Genomic DNA, 15283 nt, shown 5'->3' with positions numbered 1-15283 from the left:
TACTTCAGCAGGAACTCAGGGAGTGAGCTACAGGTGTATTATGCTTCACCCAGAAGTTACCAAGACTTCTTTGAAGCTATCCGCAGAAGGGGAGACACGTTTTATGTTGTGTCGTTTCGAAGGGTAAGTTCATTTGGAGAGAATAAAAGAAATATTTTTGAATATTTGCTGTACATAAGGCATTGGGCTGCATACTATGGAAGATAAAAATATATGAGATGGGAAGCAATATACAATAAATTGTATGAGTAGAACACTCTAAGTGCTATAATACAAGCTTGACCTTGAGCTGTTCAAGTTATGAAGAACATGGAGTTGATACCAGACACTATTTAGAAAATATAAGCTGCTTATTGATTTTTATTCTTTGTTGTCCCTATAGCCATATTTTTTGTTTATAACTAAAGGAGAAGTAAAAACATAAAAATTTCTTTTTAGGTTTTATGGTGGTTTGGTTTTCCCATTTGGTTAATGGAAAGTAGAGTTCCTAAATTTTAGCTTAATATGAGTTATGGGCTGATTAATACATTACATGTGGAATGTTTGAATCTATGTGACTGAGACTTTCTATTCTTTTCTCTCTCCTTCATCAAGCATTTACTCTTATTAGTGAAGAATGTATAAGACAATTAGTCACTCATGCAAAAGAAAATGTTTATATGACCACTTCTGAATGTTACAAATGTTAGACTAAATGGGGTAAAACGCATAGCTTATTTTCATGCCATCTACTTTTCCTCTAAAATGAAAATACATTTTTCATAGAATTACCATTTGAATATCTCTCGTAAAGTGCTGTATGTTAAACCAGTAACATATGAATAGGTTAGAATTTCTTGGTAGTTTGTATCCTAGGTTTTTCTTTTTCTTTTTTTAAAGAATGTGGAGAGGCATGATAGAAATAAGCATATGCTGACAGTAAATGATGCATTGTCTGATTATTGTCACAACTCACTATCACTGAAATTTTCAGTTAATTCTTTTCCTGAAGTATAAATATTTAGTGGCTCAGAATTTTGGACTCGAAGATTAGGGCAGTCAAACATTTCATGTATGTGTAGTCGTTAATCAAATGTGTTAGGAGATTTGGGATACTCTAGTGAAGGTATCTCATGACTTCTGCCTTTTCTCAAAAACTCCCTGTGCTCAGTCTATTCTCTCAGATGTAATCGGTGTGTTTCTATACTGCACCAGCCTCAAAGTTCATTTTTAGCAGCAAGGGGGCAGCTGAAAACAGGGTTTCAGCAAGGCTCCAGCTCTACTGGCTGATGAGAACTTGGTGTTGCTTTGGGTTGACACAGTTATGTTGGGGGGAAATGTAAATGGGATCCAGCACTATGAAGAAGAGACTCGATGGGTGTTAAAACGAATGTGTTGATGTGTATATATAATGAATATAACCACAAAAGAAGCACTGAAATAGCTGAATACTTTTCCTTAGGTTTGGGATAATTTCTGTATTATTTGATGAAAACAGTACAGTATACATTAAAAGTAGCAATTGTCAAGCCACAGATTGACATCATGACTAGTAGCATTTTTCTAGGGAGGAGAACAAGTATTTGTTACGAAGAAAATTATTGTAGCCTTAAAAGGACTGTGTTTTTACAAAGGAAGACGAATGCTGTTCTTTTTTTTTAATGAATATGTTACATTTCTTACATTTGTAAAAGCTAATTCTCATTAGTTTGCTGTGAAAAGTGCTACTAGAAAATTATTTGTCACCCTCCCTGCAACCTTCTGATGTTCTGGAAGGAACTGTCTCATGTTTAAGCAAACTGTTGGACTCTCACATTCTGTTTGAGTTTTTCATTTCCTAATTACTGATTTATCATATCTTAGTGTTTTATATCAAGGAAAAGTGAGGATAAGCATGAACTGAACTAGATAACAGTCGTTAGAAGTCCTTAGAGAGAGAGAGAGCATCCTTTTTTACTTTTTCTTGCTTTATTTTTTTTCAACAGTAGGGATAAGGAAGTTAATTTTATCATGATGACTATGTCATTAGACAGGAATTTGATTAAGTCCTGGGTTGTTCTTTTTGTTCTTGCTAAAATGAGAATGAGAGACATAATGATCTCATGCTTACATGCTTAGTTTTCTTTTCCATTTTTTTCAATATAAAATATACTAACAGTTTTATTAAAAAGTTAGCTGGCATCATTTCTTGTGCAGAAAGATGTAGAAATCTCAATAAAAATAAATAAGGGGAAAAAAAGAAAGACGTAGAAGTCTTAGTCAGGCTCTTAATTTCATTGACAGAAATTACTGTAATTGATACTGTGTGACTGCATTAGAAATTAAGAAGTGTAGGAATTTTGATGCCCCCAGGTTTTGCTTAGTATAAATGAAAATTAACGGAGCCAATAAGCAAACCATATTGTTTTATTTTATAATTGGACATGTGTTTAACAAATATTTTAATTTATAAAAAAGTAGATGTAGCTATTGACTGTTTAGTATACCATTATTTAATAAACCAACTCTTATATTTCATAGCTTGGAACGTACACTAGTCCTCATGGAGACTTAGAGTAGTGGCTTGTTGTCATTCCTGACTCAACAGCAGCTCCAGTAATTCCACTTTAGTCTTTTTCTCACATGTCTTATTCAGACTCCCCAAACATAAAGAGCTTGATTATATATATATATATATATATATATATATATATATATATATATATATATATACATATACATATACATATATATATACATATAATTATATGGAATTTCTGCAATAATCTGGCTCATGACCCATGGTCCATTCATTTGTGACCGAGGAAATAGGGTGGATTTCTTTAAATGTACCAGCAAGTTCATGCAGAAGGAATAGCTTGGACTACTAGTTTGAGAAAAAGATTGTGATCAACCATTAGAGCTTCATAAACTGTTTCTTATATCACGTGACACCTGCTTTTTTAAAAGACTTCTTTCTTTATTGGTCCCTAGTTTCTGGTCTCCAAGGCTTGTCTTCTCATATGTATCACAGGCCTCGGAAAGACGGGAAGTGTCGTGTGCTTTTTTATGACTACAGCTGACACTCGGCACAACGCCAGTCACTCAGTGTTTATTGAACAAAGCAATTTTATGTATGCTTCACTAAGGGAAAGTTCACGGTTTTTCATCATCGTTTAAGGTGTATATTTACATCTGTTTTGCTTAGAGAAATTTAAATCTATTTTGCTGCTCTAAGAAATAACATGGGCAGTGCCAAATTCCAGCAGAAAGTTCAGTTAGAGATGACCTGTCTTTGCTTTATTTATGGTTGTACTAGCCAGAGATGTATCTTATCAGCTTTGTGCTTATCTCTGAATCTAAGCTTTAGAGCTAAGAAAAAAGTCACCTTGGTGAAATTATTGGAGTGGATTGTTGTTAGACCTTGTTGCTTTTTTTGTGTGTGGAGAAGGGTTGGTGTCTAGTATCTGCAGATTCAAGCAGCATGAACCAGAAACTTGTAACTTTGGACAAAGAATAAGAAAGACTTTCATAGTGCAGAAAGGTTGACTGGTGATGTTAATGATTCAAAAAGTTTGCCAAAGGTTTATTCCCACGGAAGGCCTTAAAAGAGAGTTTTACAGAATGACAATGACATTTTCTAAGTTAATGCCTAAAGTAATACCGAATACATGCTTAGAAGAGTGGCATCTTTTCTTAACGTATATTATTTGTTTCTTGGAAATTTTTGTTTAGTATATACCTTTATATAAAATCTTCGGAGGCAAGAGGAATTTCTTTAGTAATCAAAGGAGATTAGTGTATAAAGTCTCCTTCAAAAGGATACAGCTCCTTTTGTTTTGGGACTTCACAACTACACATGGATCTTGAAGTTTGGCCATTTACTTATCTCTGCTTTCATAATCTTCTAGCCAGTTTCCTTCTCTGGCTGAAAAAAGAAGTGACTAAATGAATTTTGAAAAATACTTGCTATTTTAAAAATATGTCTTTCAAAGAATTAATCTCAAAAATATACAAGCAACTCCTGCAGCTCAATTCCAGAAAAATAGATGACCCAATCAAAAATGGGCCAAAGAACTAAACAGACATTTTTCCAAAGAAGACATACAGATTGCTAACAAACACATGAAGAGATGCTCAACATCACTCATTATCAGAGAAATGCAAATCAAAACCACAATGAGGTACCATCTCACAGCGGTTAGAATGGCTGCGATCCAAAAATCTACAAACAATAAATGTTGGAAAGGGTGCGGGAAAAGGGAACCCTCTTACACTGTTGGTGGGAATGCAAACTAGTACAGCCACTACGGAGAACAGTGTGGAGATTCCTTAAAAAACTGGAAATAGAACTGCTATATGACCCAGCAATCCCACTGCTGGGCATACACACTGAGGAAACCAGAGTTGAAAGAGACACGTGTACCCCAGTGTTCATCGCAGCACTGTTTACAATAGTCAGGACATGGAAGCAACTTAGATCCATCAGCGGACAAATGAATAAGAAAGCTGTGGTACATATACACAATGGACTATTACTCAGCCATTAAAAAGAATGCATTTGAATCAGTTCTAATGAGGTGGATGAAACTGGAGCCTATTATACAGAGCAAAGTAAGTCAGAAAGAAAAACACCAATACAGTATACTAACGCATATATATGGAATTTAAAAAGATGGTAACGATGACACTATATGCAAGACAGCAAAAGAGACACAGATGTATAGAACAGTCTTTTAGACTCTGTGGGAGAAGGCGAGGTGGGATGATTTGAGAGAATAGCATTGAAATATGTATATTATCATATGTGAAATAGATTGCCCGTCCAGATTTGGTGCATGAGACAGGGTGCTCAGAACTGGTGCGCTGGGATGACCCTGAGGGATGGAGTGGGGAGGGATGTGGGAGGGAGGGTCAGGATGGGGAACACATGTACACCCATGGTTGATTCATGTCAATGTATGGCAAAAACCACCACAATATTGTAAAGTAATTACCCTCCAATTAAAAAAAATTTAAAAAAAATGTCTTTTCTTAGAAGAGAGAGACTTATAAAAAAAATCCTTATTTTAGAAGGCTTTTTTCCAAATAAATTGTTAGCTTACTTTAAGATATACTGTTATTCAGGTCTTAAGCACATTATAAAAAATAGAACAGAGTTGTCTGAGGATTCACTTAACCTGAGTTTAGTTAATGATTATATCAAGAGCATTATATATCCATTTTCTTTTTCATTCATATACAAATATGGATACCTTTAATGTATACGCCCATTATAATTTACTTTTGCATTCCAGTCCCCTATAATGAAAAGGACATCTTTTTTGGGTGTTAGTTTTAGAAGGTCTTGTAGGTCTTCATAGAACCGTTCAACTGCAGCTTCTTCAACATTACTGGTTGGGGCATAGACTTGGATTACTGTGATATTGAATGGTTTGCCTTGGAAACGAACCGAGATCATTCTGTCGTTTTTGAGATTGCATCCAAGTACTGCATTTCGGACTCTTTTGTTGACTATGAGGGCTACTGCATTTCTTCTAAGGGATTCCTGCCCACAGTAGTAGATATAATGGTCGTCTGAGTTACATTCACCCATTCCAGTCCATTTAGTTTGCTGATTCCTAAAATGTCGATGTTCACTCTTGCCATCTCCTGTTTAACCGCTTCCAATTTGCCTTGATTCATGGACCTGACATTCCAGGTTCCTGCAACACTGCTCTTTACAGCAGTGGACTTTGCTTCCATCACCAGTCACATCCACAACTGGGAATTGTTTTGCTTTGTCTCTGTCTCTTCATTCTTTCTGGAATTATTTCTCCACTGATCTCCAGTAGCATATTGGGCACCTACCAAACTGGGGAGGTCTTTCATCTTTCAGTGTCCTATCTTTCTGCCTTTTCATACCCTCCATGGGGTTCTCAACGTGTGAATACTGAAGTGGTTTGCCATTCCCTTCTCCAGTGGGACCACATTTTGTCAGAACTTTCCATCATAATCCATCCGTCTTGGGTGGCCCTATATGGCATGGCTCATAGTTTCGTTGAGTTAGACAAGGCGGTGGTCCATGTGATCAGATTGGTTAGTTTTCTGTGCTTGTGGTTTTTAGTCTGTCTGTCCTCTGATGGAGAAGGATAAGAAGCTTATGGAAGCTTCCTGATGGGAGAGACTGAGTTAGAAATTGGGTCTTGTTCTGATGTTCAGGGCCATGCTCAGTAAATTTATAATCCAATTTTCTGTTGATGGGTGGGGCTATGTTCCCTCCCTGTTAGTTCAGTTCAGTCGCTCAGTCGCGTCCGACTCTTTGCAGCCCCATAAACTGCAGCACACCAGGCCTCCCTATCCATCACCAGCTCCCGGAGTTCACCCAAACTCATGTCCATCGAGTCGGTGATACCATCCAGCCATCTCATCCTCTGTCGTCCCCTTTTCCTCCTGCCCCAAATCCCTCCCAGCATCAAAGTCTTTTCCAATGAGTCAACTCAGCCAGCATGAGGTGGCCAAAGTATTGGAGTTTCAGCTGTTATTTACCTGGGGCCAAACTATGGTGGAGGTAATGAAGATAATGGTGACCTCCTTCAAAGGTCCCATGTATGCACTGCTACACTCAGTGCCCCCAGCCCTGCAGCAGGCTACCGCTGACCCATGCCGCTGCTGGAGACTCCTGGACACTTACCGGCAAGTCTGGATCAGTCTCTTATGGGGTCATTGCTCCTTTCTCCTGGGTCCTGGTGCACATAAAGTTCTTTTTGTGCCCACCAAGAGTTTGTTTCCCAGTCCTGTGCAAGTTCTGGCAGCTCTGTGATGGGGTTAATGGCAACCACCTCCTAGAGGGCTTATGCCACACCCAGGTCTGCTGCACTCAGAGCTCCTGCCCCTGCATCAGCCTGCTGCTGACCCGTACCTCCACAGGAGACACTCAAACACAATTCTTAGTCTCAGTCTCTGTGGGATCTCTGGGTCCTGAAGCAGGGCAAAGTCTAATAGAGTTTTGCCAAGAGAATGTACTGGTCATAGCAAACACTCTCTTCCAACAACACAAGAGAAAACTACACATGGACATCACCAGATGGTCAATACCGAAATCAGATTGATTATATTCATTGTAGCCAAAGATGGAGAAGTTCTATACAGTCAGCAAAAACAAGACCAGGAGCTACCTGTGGCATAGACCATGAACTCCTTATTGCCAAATTCAGACTTGAATTGAAAAAAGTATGGAAAACCACTAGACCATTCAGGTTTGACCTAAATCAAATCCCTTATGATTATACAGTGGAAATGACCATTAGATTCAAGGGATTAGATCTGATAGATAGAGTGCTTGAAGAACTATGGACAGAGAGCTTCGTGACATTGTACAGGAGGCAGGCTTCAAGACCATCCCCAAGGAAAAGAAATGCAAAAAGAAAATGATTGTCTGAGGAGGCCTTACAAATAGCTGTGAATAGAAGAGAAGTCAAAGGCAGAGGAGAAAAGGAAAGACATACCCATTTGAATGCAGAGTTCCAAAGAATAGCAAGGAGGGAATGAAAGCCTTCTTCAGTGATCAATGCAAAGAAATAGAGGAAAACAATAGAATGGGAAAGGCTAGAGATCTCTTCAAGGAAATTAGAGATACCAAGGGAAAATTTCATGCAAAGATGGGCACAAAAAAGGACAGAAATGGTATGGACCTAACAGAAGCAGAAGATATTAAGAAGAGGTGGCAAGAGTACACAGAAGAACTGTACAAAAAAGATCTTCACGACCCAGGTAATCACGATGGTGTGATCACTGACCTAGAGCCAGACATCCTGGAATGTGAAGTCAAGTGGGCCTTAGAAAGCACCACTACGAACAAAGCTAGTGGAGGTGATGGAATTCCAGTTGAGTTATTTCAAATCCTAAAAGATGATGCTGTGAAAGTGCTGCACTCAATATGCCAGCAAATTTGGGAAACTCAGCAGTGGCCACAGGACTGGAAAAGGTCAGTTTTCATTCCAGTCCCAAAGAAAGGCAATGCCAAAGAATGCTCAAACTGCCACACACTGGCATTCATCTCACACGCTAGTAAAGTAATGCTCAAAATTTTTCAAGCCAGGCTTCAACGGTACATGAACTGAGAACTTCCAGATGTTCTAGCTGGATTTAGAGAAGGCAGAGGAACCAGGGATCAAATTGCCAAAATCCGTTGGATCATCGAAAAAGCAAGAGTTCCAGAAAAACATCTACTTCTGCTTTTGACTATGCCAAAGGCTTTGACTGTGTGGACCACAACAAACTGTGGAAAATTCTGAAAGAGATGGAAATACCGGACCACCTGACCTGCTTCTTGAGGAATCTGTATGCAGGTCAGGAAGCAACTGTTAGAACTGGACATGGAACAACAGACTGGTTCCAAATAGGAAAAGGAGTATGTCAAAGCTGTATATTGTCACCCTGCTTATTTAACTTATATGCAGAGTATATCATGAGAAACGCTGGGCTGGAGGAAGCACAGCTGGAATCAAGATTGCCGGGAGAAATATCAATAACCTCAGATATGCAGATGACACCACCCTTATGGCAGAAAGTGAAGAGGAACTAAAAAGTGTCTTGCTGAAAGTGAAAAGAGGAGAGTGAAAAAGTTGGCTTAAAGCTCAACATTCAGAAAACAAAGATTATGGCATCTGGTCCCATCACTTCATGGCAAATAGATGGGGAAACAGTGACAGACTTTGTTTTTGGGGGCTCCAAAATCACCACAAATGCAGCCATGAAATTCAAAGACGCTTGCTCCTTGGAAGAAAAGTTATGACCAACCTAGATAGCATATTAAAAAGCAGAGATATTACTTTACCAAAAATGTCCGTCTAGTCAAGGCTATGGTTTTTCCAGTGGTCATGTATGGAAGTGAGAGTTGGACTATAAAGAAAGCTGAGTGCAGAAGAATTGATGCTTTTGAACTGTGATGTTGGAGAAGACTCTTGAGAGTCCCTTGGACTGCAAGGAGATCCAACCAGTCCATCCTAAAGGAGATCAGTCCTGAATATTCATTGGAAGGACTGATGCTGAAGCTGAGACTCCAATTTTTTGGCCACCTGATGTGAAGAACTAACTCATTTGAAAAGACCCTGATGCTGGGAAAGATTGAAGGCAGGAGGAGAAGGGGACGACAGAGGATGAGATGGATGGATGGCATCACCAACTCAGTTGACCGAGTTTGAGTAAAGTCTGGGAGTTGGTAGTGGACAGGGAGACCTGGCGTGCCACAGTCCATGGTGTCGCAAAGAGTCGGACATAACTGAGCGACTGAACTGAACTGAACTGATTATACTTTACACACTCCTTTCACATTTATAATCTTAGTTCCGTACATATAATAAAGTATCCCTAGTTTTACTTTACACATGGAAATATTGAGGCACAGAGAGGTTAAGTAGCTTGTCTAAGGACACAAAAATGGTATGCAGTAGAAATAGCAATAATTGAGGTGTTCTAATTTAATACGATTTTTTTATTTCTTTACATTCTGGTGCTGCATTTTAGATATATATGCAGAATATTTAAATATCAAAATTACTCTGTTTCTCCAAAGCCAAGTATGTTTTGTTGCCAAATCTGCTGGCCAGTTTTGCTGGAGTTATTATATAACAATTAAAATATTTTGTTTGTTAATAACCTGACTGTAGCTTAAGTGCTTTATTAGGTTACACTTTCATAATAGTAAAGAATAACTTAATGGTCTGAAAGATTACAGTATCGCTTCAGATTTGAAACCAAGGGAATATAATAAGTAGACTTTGAGAGTTTCTGGTTTCTTTTTAAAACAGTTGAGGGGAAAAAAAAAATCTTTGCTGTGTCTTGAAATGGAAGTACTTTAGCCAAAATAGACAATATTTTAATGATTGGTACGCTAGAACTTCTCATAGAGAAGAATGGTTTTTGTGTCTGTGTAAATGCATTTTATAATGCATTCTGTATATGGCATGCCAGATTCTTGAGATGAGAAACTTTTGATCTCAAGCTCCTTGTTGAATATGAGTTACTGTTGTATGGTTTTAGGGGATTTAGTCATTTGTTCCTTGGCTCTGTAACAGATTCCTAGCTAATATTAAAAAAAGTTTCTGTTATTTGGACTTTTCAGTTATAAACTGTAATATAACTTGTTTTATGTTTGAAAAATGACTGTTCAGTAGTCTCTATAACGAGACTTGTAAGTAGAATAGCCATGGACACAAAGAACTTATAACTCATGATTTCAAGTCTTCAAAATTTTCAGGATGGTGGGCAAGTCCATCTGAGTCTTTTCCAACCTTTTGTGATTCATGTGCTATATTTAGTAATCTTTATTTTATGATGTTTTTTCACATGCATTTGTTTAAGCTCCTTTTATAGATTGCAAGCTTTCTCTGGGCAGGAATAAAGTTATTCCTCTGGTCATTTTACAAAGTCTGTTGCAGTGCACTGCAGACAGTGTAAAGTAAGTCCTAAATAAATGTTAGGTCTCAAACTGCTATTTATTTGTGACTTTTTGCCTTATTTTTTATGTCCTGTTGTTCAAAAGATTACTAGAGATGAAGTTTCCAGAAACAAATAAGGAAATTTTCTCAGTGAACGTTTAAAATTACTTTTATTATTTGAGTAACTGTGGAAAAAATCTTTAAATATATAGTCTACTTTGATGTGGATAGATTTTCAGCTACAGAATAGAATGACTTCTAAAGCTACCCCTATTCTTCAGGTGGGATTTGATAATTGATAAAGTTTGGATAGTTTCCTTCTCATCAAACTTCACATTTCTCATAACGGAGTAAGAAAACATTTCCTGAAAGCAAAACTGCATTTTAAGAAAAAATATTTCTTCACATCATGAAGATGTGAGGGAAAATGTTTTTTAAACAACTCACAGATGCAGCCTTTAGTGACTTGCATTCTAACCCCAATTCTGCCACTTACTATTTGATTTTGGACAAATCACTCATCTCTCCTAATTTCAGTTTCCTGATCTGTGAAATGATTCAGTTAGAGCAGGTTTGCATTTTCCTTCTAACTCTAGAAATCTGAAATCTCCAGTCTTCTATTTGTGTGTGTGTAGGTATTTGTGTGTATATGTGTTTCTATGTGTCAACACTGTCCTTTTTTTTTTTTTAAACTTTACATAATTATATTAGTTTTGCCAAATATCTAAATGAATCAAAGACCTGTAGTATTGTGTTAAAAACTCTTTAAAGTTACTAGAATGACTCAGTCTGTTGGAGTTTGAATATTTTAAAGGTTTTGAAAAACAACCATAACAAAAACAAAATGTCAAATTACAGGATAGACCCATAAGTTAATGAGTTTGATTTTTTAATTGCTAGTGACCTTATAATTTATCTAATAATAGTTTTATAGTGCTTATAATATGCCAGTCTTTAATCCTGAGGTAGGTACAGTTATTATCTTCACTTTGCAGATGAGGAGCCTGAGGCACAGAGAGGTTGATTTGTCCAACATGACATAGTTTGGAGGTGACTGAGCCAGCATTTAACTTACAGAGTCTGGTTCCAGAATCTGTGTTTGCAGCCACTTCCCAATATTGCCTTTCTAGAACTTTTAAGTCCAAGTCCCTTGTCTTTCAGAATATTCAGCTTGGATTTTAATTCAAGATTTTAATTCCACTGATCCATCTGTTCAAAACATTGTTTGAATGCTTCTGGTTCATTTTCTAAAGAACAAGACCAAAGATAAAGCCCTGTGGAAAAGCAGGACCCATGCTATGAAGAGTAATATTGTAAGAGAAACAGAGCTACCAGGGAAATACAGAGGAAATGATTAGAGATATAGAAGAAGAATTGGAGCAGTGCTACAGATGAAGGGGGGAAATCTATTTTAAAATATGGAGATTAAGGAAGGAGAATTAAAAAAAAGAGATGGTCAGCAGTATCAGGTGTTACAGAACTCACTGAGAACGAGATGAGGAAAGCCCATTTGGCCTGTATAAACATGGAAGTAATTGGTGACTTGAAGATTAGAGGCTGAGAGAGACTGTGAAGGAAATAAAGTGGGGGGCTTGGTAAATTTGGCACTGAAGGGAAGGGGAAATAGCCTGGATACAGGTAAAGGGAAGAGAACTAAGGTGTGTGTTGGTGTATGTGTGTGTGTGTGTGCACGTGTGCGCATGTGTATGTTTAAGGATAGGAGAGATATAAAGTAAAGAGAGATTTGTTGTTGTTCAATTGCTAAGTCATGTCCGACTCTTTGTGGCCCCATGGACTACAGCACTCCAGGCTCCTCTGTCTTTCACTATCTCCCAGAATAGTCACAGAGAGACTGTTATGGTTAATTTATATACATATAAATATAAGAATGGAGTGCATATTTTATTTTTGACAGATGTTTTAAAAGAAAATAAACATGTCAGTGTTTGTTCCTCATCTGTATTAATGTGTTTCTGTTTAACTCAGAGCATGGAGGAAGTTAAAGAAAAATTTTTGATTTGCAGTAGGACTACACAAAATAAAAGGAAAAGTGGAATTAAAACCAGATTTCTACGAAATAAAATCATATTTAAAGTATTCCTTGAGACATCAAAAGTCTTCTAAATCTTAAACAGGGAGCTGGTTTTTAATAATGGTGAAATGTTTTTAAAATTTAAAGGAGATAGAACTATTTCTAATTTAACTAATGCACAGATGGTCTTCAAGTTTTTCCTCAAAAAGTTGGAAAACTAGCAAAGTAGACTATTAAATCATTTTATGCTTAAACAGAATTTGGTGCTAGCTTTTTGATGATGTCATAAAGCTTAATTATGGAAGAAGCAGTTATAGTTAGGAAAAGTTGTTGGTTTACCATCTGACTCAGGAGTAAGGTCTGAAATGCTTATGTCCTTCCCTCCCCAATATGTGGTGATTTCTTCATTTTGGACTATGATTTGTTTAACTTTGACACCATCAACAAATCTGAACACTGACATGTAGCTGGTTTTTCTTGAAAGATCCTAAGGCTTTAATAGGTGTGTGGTATTTATTTCAAGACACTGATGCTAATCTGTAGCGAGTCTGTTATGGTTGGGCTTTGAGGAGTTTTCCAGTTCCGAGTATAGAATCACACTGGAAACCAGCAGGATAGATGATTAGCTGAGACCAGAGTGTGGTGTATGTCTAACTAAATAATTATGTAACTATTTGCTTACTGTCTGTTTCCCTTGTCAGGCCCTAAGCACCTGAGGGCAAGAACCAACTCCATCTTAGTCATCACACTATCCATAGTACCCAGCCTAGTATCAGGCATAGAGCAGGTATTCAGTAAATACTGAATGAATGAACAAACTGAATATCAAATCCATTAGTTTGATGGATGGATTCTAAATTAGTTTATAACATCACCATAATGTGATAAACAATTTGTGATAGACCAGCTTCTTGATTACTTTTATTGGGGCCATCTAGGTCTCATGGTAAATCTAGAAATCAGTCTTTGAAAATCTGTAAATTTAAATGCATTTTATACTGCATAGGGACTATAACCAATATTTTATAATAATTTTAAATGGAATATAATTTATGAAAATATTAAATGACTATGTTGTACACTTGAAACTAATATAATACTGTAAATCAACTGTTCAATAAAGAAAAAAACATGCTTCAAGAAAAGCTTGTCAATCAAATCTTCCATAGCCTATATTTTAAATAATTCATATAGAGTCATCTATGTCTGATTATAATACACCTAGAAGTAAATCTTGAAAATAATATCATACAGAATAAGCAAGCCTCTGTTAAAGTTTTATAGCTACTTTTCTTCTCATTCTGTTATTGAATAGAAATTCAGTAACTTTTATTCTGTTGAGTATGAATCTGCCTTGGAGGGGCTGTTTACTTTAAAGTTCCTTAAAGAGACTATTGCATTCTTCCTGCTAAATGTGCTTTGAATTAGTAGCATTTGGATATCTATTCTTGTGGAGGTACAAGCAGTATAAAGAGAATGATACATAATCAAAAAAATTTTCCTTGGCTTTGGAATGAAAAAACATCCAACTCAGAATTTTGCAGTCAAATATTTATCTCATCAAATATTTATCCACTCATTTCCTATATGGAGAAGGCGATGGGACCCCACTCCAGTACTCTTGCCTGGAAAATCCCATGGATGGAGGAGCCTGATGGGCTGCAGTCCATGGAGTCGCGAAGAGTCAGTCAGACACGACTGAGTGACTTCACTTTCACTTTTCACTTTCATACATTGGAGAAGGAAATGGCAACCCACTCCAGTGTTCTTGCCTGGAGAATCCCAGGGACTGGGGAGCCTGGTGGGCTGCCGTCTATGGGGTCGCACAGAATCAGACACGACGGAAGCGACTTAGCAGCAGCAGAAGCAGCAGCAGCAGCAGCGTTTCCTATATATTTGACTCTGATCTTCAGGCTCCTATTTTGCTTGAAAAATCAGGCCTCAGACTGAACTGAGTGATAAGAAAGTGGAGGTCCTTGACTGATGTAGATCAGAGGTTCTCAAACTTTTCAGTTTCAAGAGTCCTTTGTATTTTCCCAAAAGATTTCAAAGAAACATTAGTGAGAAGAGTGCTGGTTTTATATTTTTATGAATCTCTTTCATATCTGGCTTAGTAGAAGTCAGCTGGATTCTCATATGTGCTTCTGCATTAATCATTTCCTTTCGGCTCAAATATATGAAGAAAACCTGACCTCACACAGATAATGTAGTTGGATATGGAAGAAATATTTTCAAAGCCTTTGCAGATAATTGTGGGTATTCTTCTTTGATGCCATACCAAAATTCAACCAGAGATAGTTTCCTCAAGGGTACTTTAAGTGTAGAAGCCAAATCTAAGAACTTTTAGCACTCTGATACATTAAAATCCATTGGTTTTTACCTTGCCCTCTGAATGGATCTCTTCTCCATGCATGATTTTGTAACGTCACACATTGGCCATTTGGAAAAATTTGGCTCATTGAGATATACAGATCTTGCAAATGTTGACACATTTTATTATACAATATTTAAAAAACCATGCTGTTTAATACCACCACAAGTCTTATCTGAAAAGTCTTTAAGTATTGTTGTTGTTTAGTCACTCCGTCGTGTCCAATTCTTTGTGACCACATGGACTGTAACACACCAGCTTCTTCTGTCCATGGCATTTTCCAGGCAAGGATACTGGAGTGGGTTGCCATTTCCTCTTCCAGGGGATCTTCCCGACCTAGGGACCAAACCTGCAGCTCCTGTACTGGCAGTGAATTCTTTACCACTGGGCCACCCAGGAAACCCCAGTAGTACTAACTCTTAGCATCCACTAAACACCCTTATAAAGAAAGAGAGTCTTTAAATATTAGGAAGCTGTTAAGTTCATGGTAGCAGATGCAAC

The 15283-nt window shown here is 37.4% G+C and overlaps 1 protein-coding gene across 1 annotated transcript in view; it reads left to right on the top strand.

The window, feature by feature from the left end:
- Positions 1–15283, top strand: part of ATF6 (activating transcription factor 6) — a 233987-nt gene that overhangs the window by 99308 nt on the left and 119396 nt on the right. Inside the window, exon 14 of the mRNA XM_024989876.2 lies at positions 9–123. Coding sequence (XP_024845644.1) covers positions 9–123 — 115 coding nt within the window. The remainder of the gene's footprint in view (positions 1–8; positions 124–15283) is intronic.

Source organism: Bos taurus, chromosome 3 (assembly GCF_002263795.3).
Source record: "Bos taurus isolate L1 Dominette 01449 registration number 42190680 breed Hereford chromosome 3, ARS-UCD2.0, whole genome shotgun sequence".
Taxonomy (NCBI): domain Eukaryota; kingdom Metazoa; phylum Chordata; class Mammalia; order Artiodactyla; family Bovidae; genus Bos; species Bos taurus.
Note: the sequence above shows the minus strand (reverse complement) of the source record. Positions and strands in the feature narration are given on the sequence as shown.